The sequence below is a fragment of the Eubalaena glacialis genome, chromosome 19 (genome assembly GCF_028564815.1).
Source record: "Eubalaena glacialis isolate mEubGla1 chromosome 19, mEubGla1.1.hap2.+ XY, whole genome shotgun sequence".
Lineage (NCBI taxonomy): Eukaryota > Metazoa > Chordata > Mammalia > Artiodactyla > Balaenidae > Eubalaena > Eubalaena glacialis.
In genome coordinates, this window is record NC_083734.1 from 41,348,322 (window position 1) to 41,370,556 (window position 22,235).

The window sequence follows — 22,235 nt, forward strand, 5'->3', positions numbered from 1 at the left end:
ACTGTCCTAAAAATTTCCTATGTTCCATCTATTTATCCATTCTTCCCCTTTAAAGCCCCTGGCAACCACTGTTTTGTTTTGTTTTTTTGTTTGTTTTTTTAACTGTTTCCATAGGATTACTTTTTCCAGAGTGTTACATATTTGGAGTCATAACAGTATATAACCTTTCAGGTTGGCGTCTCTCACTTAGTATTAATAATATGTATTCAAGATACCTCTGTGTCTTTTTGTGGCTTGATAGTTCATTTCTTTTTAGTGCTGAATAATATTCTCTTGCATGGATGTACCACGGTTAATCTGTTCATCTATTCGACATCTTGGTTGTTTCCAAGTTCTAGCAATTATGAATAAAACTACTATAACTGTCATGTGCAGGATTTTGTTTGATATAAGTTTTAAACGCATTTGGATAAATACCAAGGAATGCAATTGCTGGATCATGTGGTAAGGCTATGTTTAGTTTTGTAAGAAACTGCCAAACTATCTTCCAGAGTATTATTTTGCTTTCCCACCAGCAGTGAATGAGAATTCCTGTTGCTCCCACATCCTTTCTAGCATTTGGTGTTTTCAGTGTCTTGGATGTTAGCCATTCTAATATGTAGTGGTATTTCATTTTAACTTGCAATTCCCTAACGAAGTAAGATGTTGAGCATCTTTTCATATACTATTTGCTATATGTATATTTTCTTTGGTGAGGTATCAGTTTAGATATTTTGCTCAGTTTTAAATTGAGTTGTTTTCTTATTGTTCGAGTTCTTTGTATATTTTGGATAATAGCCCTTTATCAGATGTGTTTTTTTGGCAAATATTTTCTCCTGATTTGTGCCTTGTCTTCTTATTCTCTTGACAGTGTCTTTCACAGAGCAGAAGTTACACATTTTAATAAAGTCCAAACTTATCAATTATTTCTTTCATGCATCATGCCTTTGGTGTAGTATCTAAAAAGTCAATACCAAACCCAGGGTCACCTAGATTATTGCTAGCTTTCACTTGATTTTCATGTCATCACGTTTATTTTGGTGGTAGATAAAAGATGTTTTATGCTTCACCGCCAAGGATTATTGGCTTTGTGGTTAACATTTTGCTTTTGTGGAAATTGATGGTAATTATGTTTTTGTAGTAACAAATTTTAAATGTCAGCCTTTTTTTCCTATAGGGTACATTTAATTCAGTTTAAATCTGCAAATTCATGGAATTGTAGACCAAGAAACAACATAAAAGAGTGTCTAGTTCAAAGTCTTCATTTTATAAATGAGTACAGAATGGAGAGAACTATAACATGATTTGTATGAGATCAAACAGCAAATTAGTAATAAAAATAGGACTTAGAGTTGGTGATAACTGGTTTTAAAGAACTGAGGTGGGAGGTGTATTGATAATTTTTCTTGTATGAAAAGTACTTTTTTTGTTGGTGGGTGTTTCTTATTCTTTGTGACTTGGTGTCATGGCTCCCAATATTTAAAAGGGTAAGTTTTTTTGTTTTTGTTTTTTTTTTAAATAAATTATTTATTTTGGGCTGCATTGGGTCTTCGTTGCTGCATACCGGCTTTCTCTAGTTGCGGTGAGCGGGGGCTACTCTTCGTTGCGGTGTGCGGGCTTCTCATTGAGGTGGCTTCTCTTGTTGTGGAGCACAGGCTCTAGGCACATGGGCTTCAGTAGTTGTGGCACGAGGGCTCAGTAGTTGTGGCTCACGGGCTCTAGAGCTCAGGCTCAATAGTTGTGGCACACGGGCTTATTTACTCCACGGCACGTGGGATCTTCCCAGGCCAGGGCTCGAATCCAAGTCCCCTGAGTTGGCAGGTGGATTCTCAACCACTGTGCCACCAGGGAAGCCCTAAAAGGGTAAGTTTTAAAACAGTAAAAACTGTAAACATTTTTCATACTTTTAAAATATTGCAGCTAATTGTGTGGTTTATTATGGCAAATTAAACAGATATTCATAAATGTTGAGAAGTGATCTCTCTCAGTTCCCTAAGTTAGTTATGGTTATTTGTAGAATATTTCGTTTCAGGCTGTTTAAAGTCAAGTGCTATCACTAAAGTCAGCAGATACTTAAATTAAAAAAAAAAAACTAAACTTTAGCTGTTTGTCAGATGTTTTTCTTCAGGTATACTTACCAGCTCCTGTCACATTTGCTTAACACTGCTTAATTCTTGTCCACATAAATAGTCTTACACAGTCTTTTTGATTTTTTTCCCCTTCCATTTAATTTCAAATTAACATATTTCTATATAGTTTTAAAACTTTTGTGATGACTCCCTAATTGTTGCATTAATAAAATAGTATTAAACTCTTCCCCTGTTGGACATTAGTTTCTACTTTTTAAAATATAAAAGAAGTCATCTGCAATTTAAATTTGTAATAGCTGTGGAAAATGTGATATTCTTCTCCCAGTGTTCCCCCTTTTACCTTTTCCTTCTGGGAAAAAAGTCACAAAGTAACGCAGCATAATACATAACTCTATTTATTTATTTATTTAACATTTTAAAAAATTATTTTTTATTGGGGTATAGTTGCTTTACAATGTTGTGTTAGTTTCTGCTGTACAGCAAAATGAATCACCTATACGTACACATATATCCCCTCTTTCTCAGATTTCCCTCCCATGTAGGTCACCACTGAGCACTGAGTAGAGTTTCCTGCTCTACACAGGAGGCTCTCATCAGTTGTCTACTTTATACATAGTATCAGTAGTGTATATACTTCAGTCCTGATCTCCCAATTCCTCCCACCACCCCCTTCCCCCTTGGTATCCATAAGTTTGTTCTCTACATCTGTGTTATAACTATATGTATTTTTGAATCAACACCATTTAAAATACATTTCTGGGGAAATATTTTAAAATCTATTTTAAAGTGGTATTGATTCAAAAATACATATAGCTTTCATTTTAAATATTCAGAGGTAAACACAAAATGATTATGATTTCTATTAGGGTATGAGTATTAGAGTATTTAAGTATAAAATTCAAAAGAAAAAAAAATACGCAGTTAAAAACGGGGCCTCCATCTCATCTCTTGTCTCTTAGACACTTAGGTTTCTGAGTTAACCTCTAGAATCAGCCTCGTATGTATTCTAGAGCTGTCTATGCATGTTTTTTACTTTGTTTTATTTAATTTTAAAAACTATCATAGAGTAATATTGATTTTTATTTTAACACATGTATAGATGCAAGTAACTACCACTATAGTGTGTTTACAGAATAGGATTTAAGCTTTTTTAATGCTTAAAACATTTTTTTTTAAAGGGTGGAAATGTAGAAATACTGGCTTTTCCCACCCTTTTTCAGTTTTTTTAAAAAATGAAAGTATAATTAAGATATAGTGAAATTCACCCATTTTATTTATTTATTTATTTATTTATTTATTTAAAATGGAAGAATAGCTAATTTACAGTGTTGTTAGTTTCAGGTGTACAGCAAAGTGATTCAGTTATACATATAAATATTCTTTTTCAGATTCTTTTCCATTATAGGTGAAATTTACCCATTTTAAATGTGTGTAGTTTGTGTTTTAACAAAATGTATCATAGGGGACTTCCCTGGTGGTCCAGTGGGTAAGACTTCACCTTACAATGCAGGGGGCCCAGGTTCAATCCCTGGTTGGGGAACTAGATCCCACATGCATGCCGCAACTAAGAGTTCATATGCTGCATCTAAGAAGTCCCGTGCGGCAACTAAGACCTGGCGCAGCCAAAATAAATAAATAAATAGGTAAATAGATAAATAAATAAATATTTTTTAAAAATGTATCATAGTGTAGCCACCACCACAGTCAGTCTACAGCCCCCGTCAACCACCAGTCAGTTTTCTTTTCTCTAATTTTGCTTTTTCCACATGCTATATAAACAGAATGACACAACTTCTTCAGTATGGTTTCTTTCACTTAGCATAATGTGTTTGAAACAACATGTTCGTACATGTTGTTGCTTATATGAGTAGTTTTTTCCTTTATATTGCTGAAAAATAGTCCATTGTACGGGTGAACCATAGTTTTTAAATCCATTTCCCAGTTGAGGGACATTTAAGTAGTTTCCAGACATTCACAGGCAGGTTTTGTGTGAACGTAGGTTTTTCCTTTCACTTGTGTAAATACCTAGGGACAGTATTGATGGGTTATTTGGTAAGTGTATGTTTAAGTTTATAAGAAACTGCCAAACTGTTTTCTAAAGTGGCTGTACCATTTTACATTCCCACCAGCAATCTATGAGAGTTTCTGTGCAATTTCATCAGCACTTGATATTGTTGGGGTTTTTTTTTAAGCTATTTTAATAGGTGCATAGTGGTATCACCTTGTGATTTTAGTTTGTATTCCCCTAATGAGTAATGATGTTGAGTGCTTGTCATCTATATATATTCTTTGGTGAAATGTCTGTTTAAATCTTTGCCTACTTTATTTATTTATTTATTTATTTTTGTTCCAAACCCCTAAATCTGGGTATGTTATCTTCTCAAATGGCTGCTCTTTCTTTCTTTTTTTTTTTTTTTTTAAACTTTGGGTTTATTTATTTATTTATTTATGGCTGTGTTGGGTCTTCGTCCCTGTGCGAGGGCTTTCTCTAGTTGCGGCAAGCGGGGGCCACTCTTCATCGCGGTGCGCGGGCCTCCCATTATCGCGGCCTCTCTTGTTGCGGAGCACAGGCTCCAGACGCGCAGGCTCAGTTAATTGTGGCTCACGGGCCCAGCCGCTCCGCGGCATGCGGGATCCTCCCAGACCAGGGCTCGAACCTGCGTCCCCTGCATTGGCAGGCAGATTCTCAACCACTGCGCCACCAGGGAAGCCCCAAATCTTTGCCTACTTTAAAACTGAGTTTTCTTATTATTGTGTTTTGAGAGTTCTTTATGTATTTTGGATACAGGTCTTTTGAGATTTGTGAATATTTTCTCCCAGTCCAGGTTTTCAATTTTTTCTTTTATAGATTGTGCTTTTGGGGTTGCATCTTAAGAAATCTTTGTCTCGCCTGAGGTCACCAAGATTTTCTCCTATATATTTCTTCTAGAAATTTTATAATTTTAGGTTTTACATTTAGGTCTGTGATACATTTTTAGTTATATTTTTATTATTGTGTGCGGTATGGATTGAGGCTCATTTTTTGCATATGAATACCTAGTTCTAGCACCATATATTGAAAATACTTATTTCTCTGTTTTTGAACCTTTGTCGAAGATCAATTAATCATAAATATTGTAAATCAACTGTACTTCCAAAAACATAAATGTATGGGTCTTTTTCTGGACTCAAACTGTATTATTAATGCTCTTTTGTATTGCGTTAGATAGATGCAGAATGATTTGAAAACTTAGCTGTGTTTAGAATCTGGTATTTATGGACAGTAATTTGTAGGGAATTCTCTGGCGGTCCAGTGCTTAAGACTTTGCGCTTTCACTGCCGCCCCGGGTTCAATCCCTGGTCGGGGAACTAAGATCCCACATCCCGTGCGGTTCGGCCACCGAAAAAAAGAAGATTTTGCTAGTGATTCGTGATCTGTTTGGAAGAACTCGAGTTATTTCTCGTGTACTAAGGATGAACTGGAATGGGTTTTCCCAGATGCCATTTTCTTTTTTGTAGAATTACTTGGTAGTTCACTAATAATATCTGTTTAAGTGTTTGTGCTTTTATTATATCATTTTTGATAGTGATAAATTTGGGAGCAGTTCTCTTTTGATTTGAAACACGGTTGTCCTAAGTTAAATACTTTAAAGATTTAATTATTTTAAAAATAGTACCCAATTATTGTTGGTAGTTTGAGATTATTCTTTTATAATTAGATCATATCAAGCCATAGAATGAAAGAGAATTATGAGATTTGGCTGGACATTGGTGTTTATAATACTGTGAGGTTTGAGTTAATCTAATTATCTGGATATTTATTGTTTAGGAATTTAGCTGTACTTTGCAATTAACACCTTTTAAGTAACTGTTAAACCTTTAAATGTTGGAATAGAAGTTAAAATGCCAAGAGGCAGGTGTTATTTTAAAGAGATCGTTGGACAAAATATTGAAGATTAAGACAGACTTTCAAGATTGATAGCTATTTTTTCACATTTTAGTATTTGTTGATGATTGCTTTTTCTCATTCTTGGAAGGGATACCTGCTCTTTCTCATTCTTGGAAGGGATACCTGCTCTTTCTCATTTTTGGAAGGGATACCTGCTCTTAAATCCTATTGCATTTTTAAGATTAGCTTTTTGTCTTTGGAAACCCCACTCCTGTCCTATTACTCCTTTCTTTTTTTGGATAGACTCTACCACACAGTTTTATTATTTTTAATGTGGTAAAATACACATAACATAAAAATTTTCATTTTAATTATATTAAAGTGCACAGTTCAGTGGCATTAAATACATTAACAATGTTGTACGACCATTATCACCACTGTCTAGTTGCAGAACTTTTTCTTCACTACAAGACCACCATTCTTGTCCTTAGGGACTTCACATTCTGGTGAGGGAAACAAGTAACCTAATGTTTATGATACAGTGTGGCAAACTGTATGTTAGAGCTTGCTATCATTAGGCTTTATTCTTTCAACTGAAATTTTACTTTGAAAAAGCAAAGTAATTTTTGGTTAGGTTAACATTCAAGTTGTCATACCACTCCACACCTGAATTAAATTTAGGCTAGACTGAAGTCTTTAGTCTTTTGACTTAGGTCAGTTCAGAACTCACAAATCCTCATTCCCTCTACTTTGTAACAGGAAGGAAACCGGAAAATTGATACTCTGATTTAAAGCCAAATTATGGGCTCTTCCTTCTCATGGAGCAGAGAAAACCAGGATTGGAGAGAATTTCCTAGTTGTCTGCACCTATCCTCAATTGAGCTGTTTTGACTTATTCTAGTTGAGGTGACAGCTTGCTTGACTTATCTCTTTTGGGAGATCATTAGAGGAGCTGTATTTGGGATACTGTGTCAAGAGATTGTGTTTCTGAATTCCTTGAAACTTTGGAGTTAGAACTTGATGATTTAAAGTTGAATGTTTTAGCAGTTTTAGTTAAAAGCAATGTTGTCAACATTGAACAGTATTGTAATACAGATTTTATTTGCATTCTACTGTTAGGGTTTATTTTCTGTAGCACAAGATTGTTTAGGAAAAGTGAAACACAATACAGCCCTTTGTTTTTAAGATTCTGCAGTCTTCCTAATAGTCAGTCTACGAAAGAGTTGATAGCCCAAATGGTTGATGTTTTAGTTAACAGTTTCAATGTTCATCATAGGAAGACGAGTTCACATTACTACATCTAGATTTCTGATTGTTTTTATAAATTTAAGAAAGTCTGAATTTGTGGCATAGTTTGATTGTTTACGGAAAAAGAATGAAAAGTTAAAATAACCCCTAGTTTGATTAGTTTTACTAATAATTTTGGCATTTATGCTTTCGGAAAAAATAACTGTAGTCTTGTTTTTTCAGGGTAATCACTTTGATCAGTATGAAGAAGGACATTTGGAAATTGAACAAGCGTCACTTGACAAGCCTATAGAATCGGTAAGATCAGTGCTTAATTTTGGGTCACAGATAGGTAGTGTTCGTGTGACACTCGATGTGAATGAAGTTAAACTTATTAATAACTTATAGTACAGTTTAGAGGTCTTGCATGCCCTACAGTAATCAAGTAGAGTTTGGGTTGTAATCTAATATTTAATATGTTGGGAAATCAGTGAAAAATCTAGAAACAATTTAGAATTTCGATGGAAAAATATCATTTTTGGCCCATACTGATATCCTGTTAAAGATAGCAAGTTGAAGTTTAGTGTTTTTGTAAATTGAATAAAGGAGTAAAATGTATTTTGATTCTTTAAAAAGCTTCACCTTTCCTGGGCAACACAATCATGTGTGAAATGTTCCATTAGGAACAGTTAAGGGCTAATATGTTTTATTTACCAGACTCTTGTGAAACATGGTAATTTTGGTTTCTGTGGCTTGAGATGTCTGGTTTTTGTCAAAAGTTGATTGTATCTTTTCACACAACTTAATTTTAAATATTGATGCAAAGCAACAGAACAAGGAGATTTATTTTCCTGACTCTTAATTTTTGAACATTATTTTTATTTTGAAAAGCCCTTTGTTTTCAGATTACACAGCCCATTGTTAAAATGTCTAAACTTGTCAGTATTGCCAGTATTTAATATTTATGCTTAAGTGTATGTATTTAATAAGGGTTTCAGGAAGTTATTGGTTAACTTGAATGAAAAATCATCAAAGAGAGAATCTCTATAGCAGTCAAGACATCCCCCTTCTCCCTTTAAGAAACACTAGCTTCTCCTCCCTCAGGAAAATAAGGCAATTTAGAGAGCAGATATTTTAACTTTAGCTTTTATTTTCATAACTGTACCATAGTAAAGGATCAACATATATTTATGTTCCTAATTAGGTTGGTGTTGTGTGTGTTTGTGTGTGTGTTTAGATGTTTACAGAAATTTACACAACTTGGGGTGTTCGACATTTTTCTTCCACAGCAGTTGGCCCATATTAGCTAAGCAGCCATGATCTGGTTTGTATTGCACGGTCTGCCTTTTTTTAATTTCTTCTCTAGGGTTTCTTTCTCCCCCACCTCCCCTTCTTATTTCTGTTCTTCTGGTCCAGTGAACACTGCATATAGTACCTCTGTCTTAATGTGCTGGCATGATGCTAGACTTAGGCATGGCAGTAATTGATGACGCATGTGATAATGCTGCAGAGGGAGAATTCACACCTGATGTGCTGAAAGCCCAGTCTTGTTTTGACTTAAGGATAAAATGCCAAGCCCACTTTGCTAAGTTAAAAATCACTGAAGTTGTTGCCTTGTTCTGTATCATCTTGGGAATTATCACAAGGTAGAGTTTTACAATAAAATCTGTAGGCTAGCTAGGTCAATACCTTGTACTTGAAAAATAATTTAATTTTTCCATTTTATTTAAATGTTTCTTTGGGTCAAAGTTTAAGAACAGATAGCTGTCAGAAGAAAGGCCCAAGTACCATATTCTACAAGGTACATGGTTGGTCAATATTATACAAGCTATAATTCTGTGGGTACTCTGACCCAACAGTAGCAGGAAATTTAGCTAGACTAAGTTTGCAGCCTAGTAGTCATTATTATTATACTCAAGCAAGTTTTTTTAAAAGCAGTAAATTAAATGATATTTAACATTTTTAAAGCCTTCTTTTAGGGCTACATTTAAAGATTTTTGGAAAAGTCATTCCTTTGGCATGTGGGACTAGTGCTCTTTTTCCTCTCACACTGTCCAGGAATTTTTCCAGCACATGTCATAGGGAGAACACTATCAGAATTCAGTCCGACTGAGTAATCTCAACAAGTAGGAGTGGAATTGATATATGCCTTATTTATTAAATGGTTATTATCTTCTCCACTAAAAATAGCAAATGGTATATAGTACTCAGACTGGATATTTATTTTTTTATGAATAATTATATGTTCAGAGATGTATATTAATAAATTATACTTACAATGAAAATTTACTCCCGAAACACATTAAAATATGCTTTATTGTGATGTGGTAGTTTAGGTAGTAGGGAGGAGGAGCTTCATAGCCGACATGGTGTTAGATAGAAGTGGGACAAAAAGAGAGGGATTTTATTTCTGTTACCAAATCATTTGGGGATAAATTTAAAGTTTTAAAAGAAAGTCCTAAAATGATTGGCATCAAAATAGATAGTGTAGTAACCCCCAAGTGCCCTATCACCTTAGGAATGCTCACCAAATAAGTGTATATTAGTTATATGTCTGGCTGGCTGGCTATCTTGTTGAGCTGTTGAGCTATCTTGTTCTTAGGGGGAAATGGCGTTGCTTCTAACACACAGAAAGAGTCTCTGCTGAATTAAAATCTTTCTCTGCAGCAATATCTATTGAGAGGTGCTGACTGTTTTGCTACAGCATGCAACTCAAAAGTGGCTGGAAATATGCAGCTTTGGGAGTCTACAGATCATTGCAGGAGCTAAAGGTCTAGTCATTTTTTTTTCTAACAAAGGTAATCTGCAGCAGCTGGTAACCGAGGAAGTCTCTGCACAGGTTTGTGCCAAGAATATGCCCTTGTGAAGGGTTATTGTGAGTATAGGATTAAGGTCCTTTTGTTTTGTAATAGGGTAAATTTGTTGCGAACCGGCAAGATGGGAAATGAGATACAAAGATGTGATAATGCATTATGCTTTTGGTAAACTTCTGAAGCTCAGCTTTGTTCCTGAGATGATATAGGTGTTTCAGTTTCAATCAGGAAATGTTTAAAACACATCAAAATCCAGCATTTGTAAAGTATTTCATAATCTTTGTTATAAAGTTTTATTTTCCCTTCTTTACTTCAGCCAACCAGATATCTTTCAGTGAAATTTCTGGTCAAGAATAAAACACTGTTCTAAGAAAATTTTTAAAGAATTGCCAGACAACATGATTATCTGAATTAAAGGAAAGTAGAAAGTATTAATATTTTACCCTCATTACAAAAAACTTTTAGAACTTCTATTTTAAGTTATTGCTTTATGAGATTTTTAGGTCCCAGCTCTAATTATGACCTCTATATACTTAAAGATAAAATATTTAGAAAACAAATAAAGCTTAATCTAAAACCATAGCCCAGTCTAGGATTCCACCATAGATCCAAGAATTGGTTGATGTGATTTAGGATATATGGTCCTTTATGATCTTTATCATAGAAAGAAGATGAGAAATCAGATGGGAGAGTGATTATAAGCTATACAGAAGTTAAAATGCCTGCACCATAGACTTAAAATATGTTGTCATTGTTGCAGCTGGAAGTAAAACTACCCATCAGCCATTAGTTGGTCTTTGTTCTACCTGACTGATTAAAATTCTGTCTGTATAGTTGTCAGGTTGACCGAGCAGGTTTTAAAAATTAATGTTAAGTTTTCAAATTCCAGTTGCTGATGTTTCCTTTGCATATCTAGGGATTTAGAAGTATATGTATAAGTGGATTTTGTCATGTTGCATATCTGTTTAGATCTGTGGACTCCACTAGTTCCAAACTGTAACTCCGTAAGACTGCTGATTTGACATTTAGCAGTGACCATATGTGGACTGCACTATAAATAATGTGCTTCTTGGAGCTGAATGGTGTAGCATTACTATATGGCTTTTCTCTCTAGTCTTCATTGTGTCATCTGTAGTGAGCTATAGATTTTTTTGTTTTGGGAATTTTTACAACTTGTTGTTTGCATGGGTTCACCTAGTAGCACTTGGTTTTTGCTTATAGAGTCTTTAATACACAATCAGCAAAGCTTACAATCCACTCAAGAGACTTGCCATTTTTGTCACTGTTGAAAATGAGCTAAATGGTGTAAATTGAATGTGGCTGTCAACTAAAAGAAAATTCAGTGTGGAATTAATAGTCATCTGGTCACTGACATAATTGTAGTATAGTTTTCTCTTGAGACATGATATTCTATTTTCTGCTATTAAAAACGTGGAATCAGCCCCACACGGTGAAGTAAATTTTAATCTGTATTTTGGCAGGCTCCCATTATACAGATTGGTGGTGCTGTTGCCAAAATGATCATTGTTACTCTGGTGGTGTACAGCTTCATGGAGCAAAGTTCCTGGGAAAGTTTTCTACTTGGTATTTAATTAATAAAAATGTCGAGGAATGGATGAAACAATAATGAGTTGGTTTTTTGTTTTTGTTTTTTGGCTGGTATTGTGTTTTCAGCATATTGGTAGTTGTTTATAATACACATTTCTTGCTATCAATGATGTTCCCATTTAAAAATTATATTCTGTCTCACACATATAATACAGAGGAACAAAGGGTTAAAATATGGCACTTTAATTTACATTTAAGTTCAGAAATACAAAAAAATGTAAAGGCCAATTTAGGTAATCTAGGTGAAAAAAGTTTGAGTTTTTAGGTCAGCTTTATAGTTTAACCAAAATTAAGAAAAACTTCGTGCCTAACCAAAGAAAATGCTGCACTGCCACCATTTTTGGAGTCTCAAGCACAGTGACTAACAAATAGGTTGTGGGAGGAATTCTCTGGCGGTCCAGTGATTAGGACTCTGCACTTTCACTGCCGAGGGCCCCGGTTCAATCCCTGGTCGGGGAACTAAGATCCCACAGGCCGCGCCACACGGCCTGAAACAAAAAAACAAATAGGTTGCGGGAGCTCCGTGAATCATGTGGAAAACCAGCTTTTTGCCTACTTCCCTTGGGCAAAGTTCAGTTGCTTTATTAATTGTATATTTCCCTGCATTTCTTCCATGTGCATTTAAATTATAAACAGCCTGTCACTGTACATGCCCCTTTGTTAGTCACAAATCAGGCTGTGTTAAAAAAGAAAAAATAAAATCTATTATTTACTTTTGCTTCTATGAGATTATAACTAAATCGCAAATTATATATTTTATTTAAAAATAAAAAACTGAAAGTTTTTTTAGTCACTATTATAGTGACCAAAATAGTAAATTGTTACTATTTCAGAAGTTAAATAGTACTCATTGCCCATGTTATGTCTAGATTACCTGTTTGGGCTACAAATTATTTACGGCAGTTTACTGTTATAAATAACATTCACGGGAATAATTGGCAGCCTAACCAGAGAGAGTAGATAAATGATTTTCACAGGCTGGCCATTGAATCCCTTGCTCTTTCACAGTGAAAGTTCAATGAACATTTTGATCACTTCAGATTAGACAAGTCTGCTTTGTTCTACTTTGTTATAAGGTATTTTGGTGTGCCCTTCTTGTGTTACCCATCATCCTTAAGCCTGTTGGAGTTCTGACTAGTGTTTATAAAACTTTTTTCTTTTTTTGGTAAGAAAAGGGACCATAATGAATACTAGTCGTTTCTGCAGAGTCACAGAACTGACTTTTTTCCTCCAAAAGCAGATAGGCTGAAATGATAGGAAAGGTTTAGATTTTCTGTATTAGTCATTCACTTAATCTAGGAGGTTGGTGAGGGGAAGACTTTCTGGGAGATACGCCTATTATTTTTGTTGCGTTTGTTATAACTGCAAGGACACAGAGTGGCATGTTAATAATTTTAATATAACCCCTGACAGTTCATTCCCTGTGCATACTTGGGGAAGTAGATTTAATTAAAGAACAGTTTTCACCTAAAGTTTTAGAAGAGAAATGCCACTGCCATTTTGTATCAATAGTTTTTTTTGAGAAGGTGACAGCCATCTTGAGTGGTTTTGTAAAAGTGGTGCTAATGTGTATAACCCTAAATTTTTCTTTTTCCTCCTTCTCCCTTTAACATTTGCTTTTCCTTTCACTGTTGTCAGTCACAACACGCTGCTCTTGAATCTCTCAGCTGGTCTTGACTCGTGAATTTACTTATGCTTTCACTCTTCTTTAATAAATACATTAATTGCAAGCAGTGAATTGAAAACAAGACAAAAAAAAAAAAAACGACCGTTAGTGATTGGACAGTTTCTTACTTTGTGTTACATTTAACTGTTCTTTTGACAGCCCAGTTTTTAAAGCCAGGTTCGTATGGAAATGCTTTCACTCCACTTGCACTGCTTTTGGAAATAGCATACTGCTTCATCTGTCTGTTTATTTTAGTGCATTCATAATATAACACAGTCAGCATAATGTCTCATCTCCACTTAGCCAAAAGATTGAGTTTTCTTAAATTAAAAAAAGGGACAACAATTTTTGTCGGCATGGTTTAATACCGTAAATCTGTGCCAAGTATAGTTACAAAATTAGTCTGTTAAAAAATTAAACAATACTTCAATCAGCTACATAATCTTAGAGTCATTCTGCTATCCTTGTCCTTCCCATAGTTAATTCAGTTGTAGGAGTTACAATGTAAAACAATGATTTTATGTACAGGTAAGTTTATTTCCACAGTAGTATTATAAAGGCCTCTTTATCTTCCTTTTCTGCTAACATTACTTGTATTAAGACTTACAAAAATTTTTTTTAACAATAAAGTTATTTATAAATAGTTAGGCATTCTGTTATGGGATTACACATAGCCGTGGCATTTTCTCATTCTCTCAGTTGCTAGCAAAAAATAATCTCTAGTGACCTTTTGTGCACAGTAATGATTTTGTATATATACGTTTAAAACAATTGCATGTTTTGTTTTAGAAACAGACTTCTCATTATCATTTGCCACATTTTTGTTTTTTTTTAAAGTATCCTGATCTTTGTTCCTCTGATCAATGAAATTCAGCCCAGTTTTCCAGTTGGCATCCTGTCATAAACTCATAGAAGGAAGTTGACCTTTTTTTAAATTTTTAAACAGAGCACTGGGGAGGCTTAATCTTCCTTTTGTAACTTACTATCAGAGAATATAATAGTGAAATAATTTTTTTCTTTCCTTTGTAATTCCGAAGAGCATTTTACTGTTGAAAATGGAGCTGGAAGATAAAAAGCAATTTAATATGAGATTTGATTCTAATTCAGAGACTAATTGGTTTAGTTGACTTCATAATTTGATTTCAGGAAATATGAGATTATTTTCAAATGGTGATACCCAATTAATATTATAAAATACATTTTAATGCATACAGAACACTTTGTGTTTAAAATTTTTAAATGTTTTCTTTTGGATGAGTAGCATCATTTTATCTGATACAGTTAATGGTTATTTTAGCTTTGGCTCTGTACTTCACAGTATTTGTAAAAAGCAAAGAATTGGACAAAGGTCTGCAGAGTTTTCTAAGATCTTGAACCCTTACACAAAAGCTGACATTTAATTGTTGTTTCTGGTGTCTTTTCATGTGGTTTACATTGAAAGATCTTTTCCACTGTGCTCCTAGGAAGATGAGACATTATGTATATTGGTTTTTTCCCCCTACATGCACTAATGGTTCTTTCCTGTTAACTTACTGCTAGGCCTGTTTCATTCTAACATTTTAGTATTTTTGTTAGATTACATGTTGAAATGCATCACTCAGTCTGTGCTTGAGCTCATTTTATTTTTCTGTTTAATCAATTTAATTTCTTATTTTACTAACCTCACTTTTTTCAGTTTAATATTGGCTGCATGCTAATTAAATATTTATATTTTTATATATATATTAAAAAAACCAATCAAGTCTAGCCTGGATTTTGCTCTGATTGTGTTTTCATTTCTAGTGGTGGGGCAGTCTTACACTTACAACTTACTTTGTATCATGAAAGCCTGACACATAAGCAGAATAACTAAACACAATGTAGATTTTCTTTAAAAAACTTATAAAGTGGTGCTGTCTAGGTGGTGGATATGATTGTATAAGTACCTTGATTTTATGCTTTTTAATGTTAGTGTTAAACTTCGTAAGTGTATTCTTCCCCTTTTCCCCTTCCCTTTTTTCTCCTTTTAAAAGTGTTATGTACAAAAATTGCCCAGCACACCATCAGAAAGGACCCTTACCCTGTATGTTCTTCCCATATAAAATACTAGCCAGTATTTCTTTTTACATTAATGCCCCCTTTATTGGGCACATTTACCCTATTATTAGCACCTTTTTGCATGCATATATGTAGAATTATCTCTTGTTCATCACCTGTTTAAATATCACTAGGAAGGGAAGAATATATTATTGGAATATTTTTGGTTTGTCTCTCTGTTCTGTCTGTCAGGATAATATTGGACATCGCTTACTCCAGAAACATGGGTGGAAGCTGGGCCAGGGATTGGGAAAATCTCTTCAGGGTAAGTTTTTTAAATATACCAAAAAAAAAAAAAAAAAGAAAGAAAAAGAAAATGTTTCTGATGGCAGATCTTATGCCTGAGTATATTTGTTGTCTTTCTTTAAAAAGTGTTTGGGTTTTCCCACTTGCCTTTTACTCCCTAGAATAGTCTATTTTTCCTATGACTATATTTTAAATCACTATTAAGCTAATAATTTGCAAGAGTAAGCTGATGTGTCACGAATACTTTCAGATCAGACATACTATGTGTGGCTCAACCTGTTTTAAGTTTCTTTTGGTGGAGGTGATGGGTGGGTGAAGTAAATGAAGTACATAGTATTGGAGTGTGCTTTCTTTGTATTATTTAGTGATGTTGTATTGTGGCTTCAGTATTATAAAGAAAACCATTCAACAGCAGAGTTTAATTTTTGCCCTCCCAAATTCTCCCTGAAGCTGGTGATTGCCCTGGTTCTTTTTCTGTAATCAGAATCCATGTAGTAGTAAAGAGAAAAATTAACCTATATGAAACATAAGATGGAAGCAGAGGCTTCTTAGGGTTCTCTGAGAGGCCATTTATCAAGTTCAGATCAGTCTCTGGGAAATGTATGGCTTAAAGTTTCCATTGCATTTTTTTTTCTTTTAACTATACTAATCATTTGGATAACAAAATACTAACATTTCTGCTTTTGAGTTCTTGCTAGTTGGAAACCAACCAACCAACTCCATTCACTTTTTAGCTCCCTCATATTCAAGGGCTACTGTTTGTTCTTTGCAGATGTGAACACTACCTCAGAAGTGATGGAAATCATTGCACTTCTGCTTCTGGTCATGGAGGGTCTTGTTGTATAAAGGGATCTTTGGGGAGAGGGGCGCTACTATTGACCAGTTCTTTGAATTTGGGAAATGAATTTCCACAATTTGAATGGGAAGTCTGATCAGTGCAAATGTGTATATTAAGGGGCACAAGAGGACAGGGCATGAAGCAGGATGTTTCAGTCTTTAAAACCTTTGCTTTTTATATTTTACATCCACAAATTCTATTCAGTGGTAACACAAAGGAAATGCTCAAAAAATATATTTCAAATTAATATTTATTACTAAGCATTCACCTATTCTTTTGGGCAGATAGAAAGATTTGATCACCATTAAACTTGTTTTCCAGTGACACAAGAACTTACTGCACACAATATAAAGAATACTCTACAGTTGAGAGCAATTAGTATGGCATAGACCATAGATTTTCTAAGAGTCCAGAAGAGAGAAAGGGTAATCAGGACTAAAGTAGAAATGACTTCTTGATAGGATTAGTCCCAGTGGTTTGCATAGTTAGGTGTTGGGTTGAATTGAATGGAGGCGATAGTTCAGAATAAGGTCTGAAGATTGGATTTGATCTTTCCCTACTATTTGAAACCTCTCTTCCTATTCAGAGATTCCCAGGAGCATTGCTGATTGTTACTCTCTTTGTTCAGGCACACAAGGGAGTAGAACTGGGGGACATTTCATAGGGGCTAGCAAATCTGTTTGAATCCTAGAATTTTTCATTGTAAGCATCAGAGACTTTAAAGTACAACTAGAACCTGCAGAGGGAAAGAGAGTGAGAGACATACAGACAGTGAGTTTAAGAAAGGTGAGGTAAATGGATACTCACCTATTTTTGGGTGATGGAAAATTATTATTATTGCTTCATTTTAAGAACAGTTTTGAATTTGGTTCTCTTTAAACTTTGAGCTCCTTGAAAAGAGAAATTAAGTTTTATCCATATTTCACCTTCATCTCTATGGTGATAGGCATGTAATAAGCACTCAATAACTCATAAATCCATTATTTATTTAAAATAGCAGGGAAATTTGAACCCCATCTTTTTTTTTTTCTTTTTAATTGTGGCAAAACCCACGTAACATAAAATTGCCATCTTAACCATTTTTAAGTGTACAGTTCAGTAGTGTTTACTAAATTCACATTGTTGTGCAAAAAGCCCATCTGCCTTGAATGGCTAGTACAGTCTTTACCCTTCAAAAAGAATGGGACCTTATTCTATTGCCAATATTAAGGGGTGACTTTAATTGTCTTGTAAATGGCTCTTTTATTTTTTAGTGTCACATTCAACATTGTGCAGGCATTGTGCTGGTTTCTCTTACATAGCTCTTTCTGTAATACCCACATGGTTTGACCTAGAATATAGCCACATTTATGGTATATTGAGGTAATTCATGACTGATTTTTTTCATTGTACCAAACCTTTTCTATAAATAACCACTGAAGAAAGCCCTGTTGCTCCACTGAAAATCATGCCTCCTTGCTATTGTATAGACCAGTCACTGCAAATAATTTCTAGGCTCATGGCTTTGTAAGTTCTTTGCATTTACTCGTTTATTGTCAACCTTTAGTTCCTTTTATTTGATTTTAAGGCTCTAACATTTTTAACATGCAGCCATCCACTAAATTTAAACCTGATCTTTTTAGGATTTTTTTGTTAACGTTTAAAAATTATTTCAACCCATGCAAGACTTTCACAAAGGGTGCCAGTCCCTGGGGCTACAGTGTATATAACTTGTCACTGGATAGGTTGGAGAATAGGGCATGCTAACTCTGAAGCAAAATTATCTGTGGTACGATAGAAAATTAAACTTTGTAAAGTGGGTTTAATTTTATAGTTGAATTTCCCTTATTATTCACTTTTTGTTCTTCCCTAGTATTTATTAAAATATTTCAAAAGTTAAAAAAAAAATAGGAACTTTTGTGTGTGGCAGGTAAGTGATTATTAGTGTTAAAAAGATCAAAGACCTGTAGAAAAGACCTGTAGAAAAGATATGTTGACAAGATGTCTGAAGGAAACAACATAAAGAAAGGCCTGTTGATGAGAAATGTTATGGACAATTTTTTATTATAGAGGCAGAGGATGTGTTTAATTTGGAATAAAGCAACAGCAAATGATAGTTGTATTTTGTGGCTGTTGAGCTGGATTTGGTTCTTGAAATTGTTTTATGACCTTTCGGCAGCTTTGAAATGGAATGGACTGTAGCTCAGAATCTTTATTTTGCTGTGAAATAGGTAAGTAGGTGTAGCGCAGAAGTGGTGCCTGAACTTCCTTTGTTATATTGTCTAAGCCATTTGACGATTTGGCTGATTTTTTGGTCACAAAGAAAAGTTCAGCACCTGAGAAAAATGAGTGAGGTGTGGTATTATTTCGTATTTCATGCTGTCTAGAGGGTTCAGTCAGTAACAGACAACCAACATTTACTGAGCTAATAACGTATTCTGGTTATACCAGTTGTAAATAGCATAAGCCATGGGCATAGTAGATAAGACATCGTTCCTGCTCTTCAGGCTTATTTTCCAGTCCCCCAAGTCTTGCTTTTTAAACTTAACTGTACACCTTTGAAGGTTTTTTAAGGCCAGGGGCCATGTTTTATATTTTTTAGTATGTGATCAATTGAATATTTAATTGACAAAGTGCTTCAAGTTCCTTGAGAGTAGGGATTCTCTTTTATTTTTGTTTAAAAGTACTTGGTGTAGGGTATGAGGCAGTGTGAGCAGCATTTGGAAACATAAGATTTAGGTTAGAGTTTGGCTCTGCCACTTACTTTAAGGGACAAGTTGCCGTAACTGAATTACTTTTCTCAGCAATAAATGGGGATTAAAATCTCTGCCTCTATTCTCACAGAGTGATTATGAGGATAAAGTAAATTAACGTAAGTGAAGTCACTTTATACAAACTGTAAAACACTATATAAATGCTACTTGTTATTAACACCTCTGATGTATAGTGTATATTTAGATATTTTAACTGAATTTGAGATAATCCATCTTTAGGTCTTCATCAAAAACCTAAATATAATAAAAATCATAAATAGAGAAGCCTCTATCTTGCTACTCTCTATTTCCCAGAATTTGTAACAGTAGTAGCTTAATATGATATGCTACATATCTGACTCCCAGATCTGTGCTTTTAATGCTGTATATGTTTTAGGGTCCTAAGCCCCTAGTTTTGGTGTTTGTTTCAGTAATTCTGAGCTCTTAGTTAGAACATCTAAAAGAGCGTCAGTCACTGAACAATGGTGTTGGGACAACTGGATAGCAACCCAGAAAAAAGAAGTTGGATCCCCACTGTCATACCTTACGCAAAAATATATTCCAGATGAATAAAATATTTAAATGTAAAAAATGAAATCATGAAATCATTAAGATGAACAATGGGATAATTATTATTTTAAAAATAATCTTAGAATGAGGAAAACTTTTCTAAGTTCAACTCCAAACCCAGAAGACATTAAAAAAAGGATAAATTTGACTGTATTTCATCATAAATAAAGTAAAAAAACAGAACAACAAGAAAAAAACAAACTGGGAGAAGTATCTGTAATATTTCATTACAGACAAAGGACAGATTTCCTTATGTATTTATCATCAGTTTGTAAAAGACTTATAACCTAAATAGAAAGGGAGAAACGATATGAGCACTGTTTACAGAAAAGTAATGCAAATGACCTTTAGGTGTTTGAAAATATTCTCAATCCTTTTCATATTAGAGATAATGCATATTAAACTATGAGATATCATTTTTCACTTGTTGGCTTGGAAAAGGCTTAAAAAAAAGATTAACCTGGTCAGATTTTGGAGAAAAGGTTCTTACATTATAGCCAGTGAAACTATAAACTGATAAAACCACTGTGGAGAACAATTTGAATTACTTAAAGATTAAAATACATGTATCCTTAGATCCAGTAATTCTGTTTCTATCTGTCTTTAACTTATTCATGAAATGCACAAAATAATGTATGATTGAAGTTATTAATTATATCACTGTGATAGATTGGAAATAGTCTACCATATTTCCTTGATTCTAAGACAGTTTTTCATATTTTAATAAAGGTAAAATCAGATACACCTTATTAATGGCATTATAGTTATAGTTGGCAGCTTTTTAAATTTCTTTCTTAGTGGCACATAAAGCTGTTTTGCAGTTAATGGCATTTAAATTTTTTAATTAATTAATTTATTTGTTTTTGGCCGCATTGGGTCTTCACTGCTGCGCACGGGCTTTCTCTAATTGTGGCAAGTGGGGGGCTATTCTTTGTTGCGGTGCGCGGGCTTCTCATCGCGGTGGCTTCTCTTGTTGTGGAGCATGGGCTCTAGGCACACGGGCTTCAGTAGTTGTGGTGCGTGGGCTCAGTAGTTGTGGCTCGCGGACTCTAGAGCACAGGCTCAGTAGTTGTGGCACACGGGTCCAGTTGCTCAGCAGCATGTGGGATCTTCCCAGACCAGGGCTCGAACCCATGTCCCCTGCACTGGTAGGTGGATTCTTAACCACTGCGCCACCAGGGGAGCCCTAATGGCATTTTAGATTTTGAAGAAATAGGATACTAAAATGGGTAAAGGGAAACCATGCAGCTTTAAAAGGATTGAGTTAGTTTCGTATGTACTCAATATGTATAGAACAATTTCCAAGATACACTAAGTAAAGAAGCAAGGTGCAGGACAGTGTGTATTATAGTAAACCACCGCTTGTGTTAAATGATATATATCATATACATGTATATGTGGGCAGATAGATATATATCTCCTGCTTAAAAATCACTATTTTGTTCCTGAAAATCAGACCTTCTGTATGAAAACCCTACTTGGGAACCTATTTACCATTATTTTAAATGGGTTACACATCAACCCAACCCTTAACCAATTTCTAAAACATAGCTGGCTGTTTATGAATTTTTTTAAAAAGGTATAAAATACTTAAACATTTCTTCCTGATTACCAAATAATTACTATGGTTGTTAACAGTTGCTTTCTATGTAGTAACATGTCCATACCTTTTGTTGATACTTAAGCAGCTTTCCCAAAGTCCTACAAGTTGTATGTGGATGTATCACCAGATTTCTCACTTGTCTTTTCCTTAAAAATGTTGAATTAGATTTTTGAGATTGAAAGATAAAAATTTTACTGTATGAAACCATTGGCTGGAAAATGTTGTGTCAAGAAAGATGAACTGAGGCATTTCACTGTGAAATATTAAAAGGGTACATTCTGTGGGGTATGCCTATATATTTATTTTTTATTTGCTTGACTATGCAGAAAAAAATCTTTGTTAAGGCAGACTGTGAAGGGAAAGTGAGTTGCTTTTTACTGTATTCTTTTAAAATTTGATACGATATACTTGTATTACTATTAAAAATATAGAAAATAATTATTTTGAAGAAGACTTAGAATAGGCAGAATCAAAGCAGAGTAGAGTTGGTTTCTTTGGTTTTATGTACATGTCCCTCCTCCCACTGTAGTTTCAGTTAGCGAACAAATGGTTAATATAGTTGGGTAGGGGCTTCCCTGGTGGCGCAGTGGTTGAGAGTCTGCCTGCCAATGCAGGGGACACGGGTTCGAGCCCTGGTCTGGGAAAATCCCACATGCCGCGGAGCAACTAGGTCTGTGAGCCACAATTACTGAGGCTGCGCGTCTGGAGCCTGTGCTCTGCAACAAGAGAGGCCGCGATAATGAGAGGCCCGCGCACCGCGATGAAGAGCAGCCCCCGCTTGCCGCAACTAGAGAAAGCCCTCGCACAGAAACGAAGACCCAACACAGCCATAAATAAATAAATTAATTAATTTAAAAAAAATATATATATATATAGTTGGGTAAACCCTGCATTAGCTAAGCCCCAACAGTGCTTCTAC

At 34.7% G+C, this 22,235-nt stretch overlaps 1 protein-coding gene across 5 annotated transcripts in view; it reads left to right on the top strand.

Annotated features, from left to right (window-relative positions):
• Positions 1-22,235, top strand: part of GPATCH8 (G-patch domain containing 8) — a 103,188-nt gene that overhangs the window by 18,034 nt on the left and 62,919 nt on the right. For 3 of the 5 annotated variants that reach the window (XM_061175355.1, XM_061175357.1, XM_061175356.1), the window contains exons 1-3: positions 7,412-7,482; positions 13,411-13,428; positions 15,520-15,592. Coding sequence is in view for 1 of the 5 variants with exons in the window: in XM_061175354.1 (XP_061031337.1) it covers positions 7,408-7,482; positions 15,520-15,592 (148 nt within the window). In the remaining 4 variants the exon portion in view is untranslated. Of the gene's footprint in view, positions 1-7,407; positions 7,483-13,410; positions 13,429-15,519; positions 15,593-22,235 lie in introns of those variants that run through there. The other 2 variants (XM_061175354.1, XM_061175358.1) reach the window with 2 other exon arrangements.